The sequence below is a fragment of the Hypomesus transpacificus genome, chromosome 7 (assembly GCF_021917145.1).
Source record: "Hypomesus transpacificus isolate Combined female chromosome 7, fHypTra1, whole genome shotgun sequence".
NCBI classification, from domain to species: domain Eukaryota; kingdom Metazoa; phylum Chordata; class Actinopteri; order Osmeriformes; family Osmeridae; genus Hypomesus; species Hypomesus transpacificus.
The window spans coordinates 9,044,228-9,054,011 of record NC_061066.1 but is presented as its reverse complement, the minus strand read 5'-3'; the positions used below and the strand labels follow the sequence as shown (position 1 = coordinate 9,054,011).

At 48.7% G+C, this 9,784-nt stretch overlaps 1 protein-coding gene across 1 annotated transcript; it reads left to right on the top strand.

The window, feature by feature from the left end:
* Positions 1–2,960: 2,960 nt before the first annotated feature.
* On the top strand, positions 2,961–7,963 carry elk3 (ETS transcription factor ELK3). Its single transcript, XM_047022787.1, is given in 6 exon segments — positions 2,961–3,040; positions 4,048–4,256; positions 4,442–4,581; positions 4,583–5,204; positions 6,040–6,162; positions 7,091–7,963. Coding segments are annotated over 6 exon segments (1,239 nt in total). The 5' UTR covers positions 2,961–3,009; the 3' UTR covers positions 7,205–7,963.
* Positions 7,964–9,784: the final 1,821 nt, after the last annotated feature.

The window sequence follows — 9,784 nt, the reverse complement described above, 5'->3', positions numbered from 1 at the left end:
GTTCACCACCATCAAAACCTTGGTTATACCCACTGGTTTGAATTAGACCTTATGCCTGAACATGTCTCAGAAAACAACATGTGACGTAAGTAAAATTGTGAGAGTGCGTTTTGAGCATGTGTGCATGTATGACTGCTGTTTTGTAACCTATGGTTCCCTTCCCAGAAGGAAACCCATTTTTATAATCAGTGGACACACACAACCGTATACAATGTTCATGGGACACACACACACACACTCACTCCTTAATCTCCTATAGGGCCAGGTCATGTCCAGGGCAGGTCACCAGGGCGCACATGCATGCACTTGAACACACACACACACACCTAAATGCAAGTAGACATTCATAAATCACGCATTATGCGTGACTTACACAATAATTCTTGAAAAGTCATTGTCACATGACAATGAATTCGATGACTATTTATGAGACATTAGTCCACATCAGACTTTTATATACAGCTTCATAAAGAAAACTGGTCAGCAGGAGTGCAAAAGAGACTGAAAAATTGTGTGTGTGGATATGTAGGTATGTATGCGTGTGTATGTGTGTGTGTGTGTGTGTGTGTGTAGGAACAGGAACCCCTCCCACTGCTTGCAGGAAGGTGACGTCAGTTGGCATGAAGGTAGTCGGAATTACAATATTACCCTGTGTGTGTGTATAGGTGTGTGTGTGTGTGTGTGTGCGTGCGTGAAGGAGAGCAATAGATAGTGCGTGTGTCTGGAGGGAGGAGAGAGAGAGGCTGCAGTGTGTGTGCGTGTGCGTGTGTGTCGCGCGCATAGAGTAGGAAAAGCGTGTTTACACAGACGGCCGAGCGCCTGGGGAATAATGCGCGAGAGGAAGTGAGCCGGCTCTCTGTCTGCGCGCTCCGACTTCCTGCTCAGAAGAAGGAGAAAAAATCTCCGGATCCCCTTACAGTCTCGAGCCCCGTAGCCCAGACTGCATCAGCATGGAAAACCAGCGCATTATACGGAATTCACTTTAAAAACATCTAAGAGAAACGGACGTTTCTTCCGCCAGGGTATGTGGACACATTGGCTTATTCATAATAACTTTATTGACACCGAATAGACTCCGAGTTTAAACTCGAGTAAATTGAACTCTGAAGGTTTGCGAAAAAAAATGGTTGGAAATATGATAGCTTATAATTTTCCATCATCACAATGAACTTGAAATTGTAGGGACTGTTTACGCCTCTTCTTGTCTGCCATTAATGATTTGCGATTGTTTTCTGTGTCTTCATGAAAACAATTTGAAAATTATAATTTTCCATGTCTTAGAGTTCACCTTTCCCGTTTATTAATAACCACACGCTGTCATTATAAATGCCCGTTTCATTAATGGTGGGCTACGATGGTCAACGGCGAACTGCTTCTGTTGTTTGTACAGTTTTTGGGACGGAAGTTACCGTTGACGTTAATGCGCTCGTGTCCCTTTAAAAGCTGTAGTAGACTTTCTGGTTTGTCTGGACTTTGCAGACTAATTGCCATGCGCTTCCGGATTGAAACTGGCAGCAGACAACATCTTGAAAATGAGTCATTGGTACAAACAAAGAATCGTTTGAGCGATCCAGCCTCTCCGTGGCCGATGACTCTGTGCTCACTCAATCCCCATGTAACCTTTGTGTGAGTTACCAAGGTCAAGTCGACGTTTCGTAGCAGTTAGCGGGGAAAGACAACTTGGCATCAAAGTGTTGCCCAAGTGGATGAGCGCATCGCGCACGGTACCCGCAGTGGCAAGTTTAGTTTTCCACTGACGGTGCGCATTTTAGTCATCACACAAACACACCAAACACACACGACAAACGCATAGGGGGCAAAAGTATTCCAGTCGACTCTCTTCTCAAACTTCGAGCCCAGATAGGCTACATTCCTTGTTACAATCTAATTATTAAGCACACAGTACCAGTCTATGTTTATACCTCAAATAGCAACTTGTTCAGCTGGCAGGATAGTTCCAAGCTTCTTGTGTCTAGGATATCCCAAAATAAACAGTTCCTGCTGCTTTGTCTCCGAACAGAGAATGGTAACGACTGCAGGGCATGAAGAGAGCAGTGCTCATCCGTCAAAAGACATGCCAGAATATAAGAGACCGGGGGGACAGTTGGAGAACTTGCATATGCTTTCTCCATATGTTGTTGTCTACAGTATGTGTGTGTGTGTGTTTGTGTGTGCTCGACCCAGCGGAAAAAGGAAAACCTCCATTTGTCCCATCCGCCAGGACCCTGTGTTTCCGGTGGCTCCCTGTGACAGGAATTCCTACCTTTGAGTTAAGGCCGGCTTGTCCAGGAAGACGCCCCTGCTGCAGAATGACAGGAAGTCCTCTTTTAGACAGCTTTATAGTCTCCCGGCACACACGCCACACACATACAGAGACAAACATGCCAAGCATGCAGGCACACACATATACAGACACACACACACACATTTAGTCATTTTACATTTAGTCATTTGGAAGACGCTCTTAACCAGAGCGACTTACAGTAAGTACAGGGACATTCCCCCGAGGCAAGTAGGGTGAAGTGCCTTGCCAAAGGACACAAGGTCAGCCAGGAATCGAACCGGCAACCTTCTGATTAGTAGCCCGACTCCCTAACCACTCAACCATCTGACTCACACACACACACACCTGCGCTTAGAGGGGATGAGATGGTGGCGTCTTCATGTGGTTCCCCTTCCCCTCTCTGGGGCTGCTGTTCACATGGATGGCTGGTAGGCAGAAAGATAATCTCATTCTCTCTTTTTCTCTTTTTCTCTTTTTCTCTCTCTCTCTCTCTCTCTCTCTCTCTCTCTGTCTTTCTCTCTCTCTCTCTCTCTCTCTCTCTCTCTCTCTCTCTCTCTCTCTCTCTCTCTCTCTCTCTCTCTCTCTCTTGCTCTCCCTCTCTTCTTCTCTCTCTCTCTGTGTGCCATAGACATCCTGAGGACACACACACAGTCCCAGGTAAACACTCTTGCTGGGCGGTGGCTCTGCTTGGCATAAGGTCACTGACCACATCCTCTTTGGTTACCATGGAAACATCCCCAAACCCTGCACTGTCTGGTACTGGTTGGCCCTAGACATGGCCCCTTTAACTTGCTCTCGCTTTCTCCCTTTCTCCCTCTCTCCCTCTCTCTCTCTCTCTCTCTCTCTCTCTCTCTCTCTCTCTCTCTCTCTCTCTCTCTCTCTCTCTCTCTCTGTCTCTGTCTGTCTCTCTCTGTCTCTCTCTCTGTGCCATTGATTTTTCTTGAGTAAACAATCAAAAGTAGTGTTAAATACAGTATTACTGTAATTCTCATTCACAGAGAACTATTATTGCTGTTGTGTGTGTGGTAGGCAGGCAGCCAAGTTCTCACTCGACTAGTGTGTGTGTGTGTGTAGGTGTGTGAGAGTGTGTCTGCGGGTGTGTGTGTCTTTGGCCCTATCCAGAAACAAAGTCTAGGTTCCTCTTCCTTCAGTATGAGGAGATGCCACAGTTACTCAGAGAACCGAATCACGCCAAAGTCTTATGTTTACGGGTCAAAGATTATTCTGTTTTCATATTTTCGGAGGGGTGTGTGTGTTTCTGATTTGATTTCAATACTGTATGTAGTGTGTGTGTGTGTGGAGGTTTGCATTTGCATAAGGTGTGTTTGCTTGTGTGTTTGTATGTGTGTTTGTGTTTATGGCCTGTAATCTGGCACAAAATGCCTTTCTTGGTTAGGGGAGGAACCAGGACAAGATCTTGTACTTGAGGTTTACAACGAGTCTGATTGTGTGTGAGTGAGATATTGTGCGTGTACAAATCCTAGCTCTGACGGCCTTTTTACCCTCTCTCTCCCATGTCCCTCTCTTGACCTTACCACCTACCTCCTTACCTCCTTTTTTATTCTCCTTCCACCTCCTTCCTCTCCTCCTTTCATCCATCCTACCCATCCATCCATCCTGTCCTGTCCTGTCCTGCCCCTCCCTCGCTCCCTCGCTCCCCCCTCCCTCCCTCCCTCCCTCCCTCCCTCCCTCCCTCCCTCCCTCCCTCCCTCCCTCCCTCCCTCCCTCCCTCCCTCCCTCCCTCCCTCCCTCCCTCCCTCCAGTCATGGAGAGTGCCATAACCCTATGGCAGTTCCTGCTACAGCTGCTGCTGGATCAGAGCCACAAGCACCTGATCTGCTGGACGTCCAACGATGGAGAGTTCAAGCTGCTGAAGTCTGAGGACGTGGCCAAGCTGTGGGGCCTGCGCAAGAACAAGACCAACATGAACTACGACAAGCTGAGCCGAGCCCTGCGCTACTACTACGACAAGGTACACACACACACACACACACAGGAGACACACACACACAGGAGACACACACACACACAGGAGACACACACACAGACATACACACGACTGACAAGGATCCCAACTTTCCCTAAATCTGTGTGTGTACAAGACAGTTGTACATTTAGAGAGTTACAACTAATCTCTGACCATGTCCTCCCTCCTAGAACATCATCAAGAAGGTGATTGGTCAGAAGTTCGTCTACAAGTTTGTGTCATTTCCTGAGATCCTGAAGATGGACCCGGCTGCGGTGGAGATGGGGCGGGGCTCAGAGGAGGGGGGCGGCGGCCTGTCCGAGGGGGAGGGGGGGGGAGGATGAGGGGGGGAGGGGCGTCCCCGTCGGCAGGAACGAGTACCTCCACTCAGGCCTGTACTCCTCATTCACCGTCAGCTCCCTCCAGCACCAGGACATGCCCCGCCCCCCCGACTTGCACCGGCCAATCAAGGTGGAGCCCAGACACGATCATCTTGACGACAGCTCAACGGTTATACGCTTCGTACCCAACCGCGGGTCTCTGCCAGTGATGTCCCTCCCCCCAGCCTCCCCTCCGTCCTCAACAGAGGGCTACCATTCGTTCAAACTCTCCCCTAGACCCGCCCGCTCCTCGTCATGCTCCTCCTCCTCGCCGCCGCTTAGCCCCGCCCACACGCTGTGGAGAGGGCGGAGCCCCGTCCCAGAGACTCACGAATTAGAGCACAGCGCTCAACCTCTCAACCTATCGTCAGGTCACAGGGAGAGAGCCAAGGCCACTCCCACGCCAGAGAAGAGGGGCTTAGCCAATAGCTTCCCGCCTAAAACCAGGAAGCCCAAAGGGCTGGAGATCTCGGCCCCATCCCTTCTCCTGACAGGAAGTGACATCGGCTCTATCGCCCTCAACAGCCCAGCACTGCCCTCAGGGTCTTTGACCTCTGCCTTCTTCACTGCACAGGTCAGCCCCACCAAAACTCACACACACACACACACAGACTCACACTCTCTCTCTCTTACACACACACACACACACACACATAGTAGAGGAGAGAAGAGAAACTGAAGTGTGATCAGTAGTGGAAGGACATTAGGGGAGGAGGTAGGAAAGTAAGAGCGCAAGAGGGGGATGGAAGGAAGAGAGAGAGAAAGAGGTAAACGGAAAAGGGAGAGTGGGGGGGGGGGGGAGGGCGGGCAGGCGGGCGGGGTGGACTGTAAGTGAAGCCATATGTTCCTTAAGCTTTTGAATCACCGGTGCGAGGCTGGGTACAAAACACACACACACACAGGCACACTACAAGACGATGACAAAATATGTCTACATTACAAATGATTCGTAACTCCCTCTCTCTCGCCAGAGAGTGAGATTAAGGGAGAGAACAAGAGGGAAGCGAAGGAGATACAGTGAGTAATAGAGAGAGACAGAGAGAGGGAGAATGAGAGACAGAAACAGAGGGAGATGTCATGTGTAGCTGAGCCAGAACTGAGTTCAGTGACCTCAAGACGTTACCTAAGTAAGCAGTGAACTGGACAGACTCCAAAAGAGATGGTGGACCTTTATTCCTCCTTCCCTCTCTCCTTTTCTTTATCTTTCTCCCCTCCCTCTGGCTCTTTTGCTCACTAAAACAACACATACACACACAGTGGCTGGCCTCAAAGACCACAGGAAGAACCGTCACTGCTGTTTGTGTCAGAGTGTGATCATACACACATCTGATGTTGTCATGGTGTCTAGTAAAGAAATGTTATGAACTCATTTCACAAAGTGAAACTGTGTGTGTGTGTCCTGTGTCCAGACCCCCTCTGGCCTCCTCCTCGCCCCCAGCCCCCTGCTGTCTAGCATCCACTTCTGGAGCAGTTTGAGCCCTGTGGGCCCCCTCAGCCCTGCACGCCTGGGCGGCCACGGACCCCTCTTCCAGGTAGCTCACACACACACAGAGACACACACATTCACACATACAGGAAGAGGAAGATAGGGTGGAACACGGACAGGGGAAAAGAGAGGTGAGTAGAGAGGATATGGGGCCTGGGAGGGGAGAGGAGTTATCAGAGGATTGTGGGTAAGAAGATAGGCAGTGAGGAGATATAGATAGTAAGGAGGCTAGTGTTCAGTGTTGTCCTTCTGTGCTGACAGAAAGAGGAGCTGGTGAATGTCATATGAAGGAGAGGAGAGGGTCATCACCCAGAGCATTTCTCCCTCCTAAGCAGCCCAGGATCACATGACCCCTCTGACACTTACGTCTGTCTGAATCTGTGTTAAGACGTTGACTGCAACTGTGCTTTAATGTGTGTGTGTGTGTGTGGGTGTGTGTGCACAGGTTTCAAAATAAGCTGCAGATGTTTCCTTTCTAGTGTGGATGGAGCAGGGGGGGGGGTGTTATTGGGCAGCTTCCTGTAAAGGGGGGCTTGGGGGAGGGGGGTTATTGGGCAGCTTCCTGTAAAGGGGGGCTTTGGGGAGGGGGGGTTATTGGGCAGCTTCCTGTAAAGGGGGGCTTGGGGGAAGGGGGGGGAAAGAAACCCACCCACTTCCATCAGCGTCCTCAAAACAGGAAGGGCCTCTCCTCAAACTCCCATGGTGCACCAGGCTCTGGAGGGGATGGGCATGCAGTTGTGTCGGTCACCATTTCAAGCGAGGCTGACACTTAGGAATGTGGGATGTTGTACTTGGACTGTTTGGCATGAGGATCTGTTTACATATACCCCGAGGAGCCTTGGCTGGCCTTTGCTGCCCTCACAAAGGATCTCTGGCACGGCCCTCTCCACATCTTTGCTGATGTTTAATTTGAGGTTTGAATTCGTCTAAACCCTCTTTCTTTTCTTCCTCTCCGTCCGTCTCTCCATGTGTAGTTCCCAACTCTGCTGAACGGACCAATCCCAGTCCCTCTAGCTGGTCTGGATGGCTCCTCCCCTTTGTTCGGCTCCTCCCCTTTGCTGCTCTCTCCTGGACACCACAAGTCCTGATTCAGAACACTCACACACACACATCAGGACTGCCCAGAACAAGGCTACATCAGGCCAGATCAGGACCAGGTTGGGCCCCTCCCCCTCCTCTATCCTCGTCACTTGTCTGTGGGATCTGAGCCAGGGGGGTTTTGATCCTTTCAGAGGGAAACTGACGGACGATAGTCAAGACAACGTTGGTCTCCGTGGAGACCACGTCAAGCTAAACAGTTGTGTAATTCTGATTGGTCTCTCATGTCCTTGGAGGTTTATTGAAATCCAGAGTGCCTCGTCCCCCCCCCTCTCCCAGAATGCTTTGCGCAGTTTGACAGTTTTTCCTAGACACCTAGCAGACAGGGCTAGCCAGACCAAGGTTATAATTCTTAGTAAAGGTTTGTAAACTCTTGTATTGTTGTTTTGGTGTATTAGGCTGTGAACATGGTTTGATTGTTTTGGCTTTTTGTTGTTATGGTTTTGTATTGGATTGTATCATACTGTATTCTATGCACTGTGCTTGTTTACCTTCTACCTGCTGTGCCTTTTTCAAATGTAAGAATTACGTAAATTTATTATTCTTGTCCTTTTTATAGACGAAATTCCAGTTCAAATTTGAACAAAACCTTTTTTTTGTAACAGCTTTTGTTTGTTAATTTTTGTTTGTGTTTTTTTTTTTTTTTTTACAAAAAAAGGAATTGATACAAATGTATTATCATAATGATTTGCAGTCAAGGAAAATATGTTACATTTATGTTTTGAATAAAAATCAAGCATTGAATGCTATTCAATAGTACGTTACTGTTTTAGAGTATGTATGCTTTCGTCCTCAAAAAACATTTGTCTCCTCAACGCAACATGAAAGACAATGACACAAGGTTTTTACCAAACAGACAAAATTTACTTTAATGGTTATGAGAAATAAATAGTTCCAGTAAAAAGATATACACGGTCACCAACGCTCCACCTGTGATTGACCACATGTCAGTGTTCCAGATAGGCTGGGTTTACAACACAGCAGGCTTTCCATGCATCAGGCACACACACACACACACACACACACACACACACACACACACACACACACACACACACACACACACACACACACACACACACACACACACACACACACACACACACACACACACACACACACGCACACACTGTCTCTGTGTCTTACAAACAGAGACAAAATCTCCCCCCAAGCTCAAGACAGTTCAGGTGAGATCAGTTCATTCTCAAACATGAAAAAGGTACGGTATTATAATATTAATAAACATCACTGTCGGTTGAAAACAACACAGCGGTCTGTTAAATCTAAAATTTCAATTTGAAATCTTTTTTTTCATCGTGTGTACAAACGCTGGAAAAAGAGAATCGTCCGTAGCTGTGAAACAATGATTTCTTTTTCTTTCTTTTCGTCGTTCTCCATTGAGAAGTGGAGGGGTTCCCTCCTAAACATGCCACACTGACACTGTGTTCACAAGGAGAAGGTCAGAGGTCGAAGGTGGAGCTCACACAGACAAACAAACGTCTTAATACTGTCAGAGGAAACGGTGTTACCTCCCGTTAGACTCCAGGAGCGGACTGTTTCCACCGGAGGGTCAGGACAGCCACCCAACCTGGGTAAAGCTGCTGGTGACAAGCTCAAACACTGCATTTGTAGATCTCCAAACGCAAGAAGAAGAAAAAGGTAGGGGGGGGGGGGGGTGCTTATGTGAGCACTGTCTTCTGAGGGAGACAAGGGGGAGAAGGGGAGAGAGAGAGCAAAAAAGGGAGAAATAGATAAGAGGGAGAGAGAGAGTGGGGGGGGAGTATGAAAAGAGAGAGAGAGACAGAGAGAAAGGGCAGACGTGTTCCTGTGGGAGATCACATGACTTCCTGCTGGGTGCTCCCGTGTTCCTCTCCTCCTTAATCCTTGCTTTGCGGCAGTCATGGCGACCGGAAATGTCCCGGGGAGGAAGAATCCCGCCCCAAACGCACCAACCCCTCGTAACCACGGCGATCCCACTGGTGGGTGGACCTGAAGAGACCGAGGCACCCCATTGGTCGAGAGAGACCCAGAGGGTCACTGTTCTCTCCCGATGACTAGCTTGGACTGTGCTTACTGTGACCTCTGACCCCTGTGACCTCATCCTGACCCCGTCGCGAACCTCCGGGGAGGAGGAACTCTTGAGAACCTTTTTGAAACTTGGACCGTTCTAGAACGTCCAGGGAGAGGACCAGGCATCCGTTGGGCAACCCTCAGAGAAAGACTGCCAAAGTCCAAAACACTCACACCTTCAAAGGGAAGCTCCGGAAAAAATACATGTAATAATGATAATAACAACAATATAAAAAAAGGCATTTAGTCTCTGAACACAACGACAACAACCACAACAAGAGCAAAGAGAACATCTATGATGACGACACCGATGATAGTGGGATCGTAGTAACCATAGTAACCGGACACCGAATGTAGAATATCACAACGGCAAGAACTTCACCAACCGGTTGACTGCGGCTTTGCATGGCATTTGGAGTTCACATCGTCTTCACAAACGGCGTGTTAAATACAACAGTAGTAAGTTTAGCAGCAAAAATATAACCCCGCCCACCCCGACC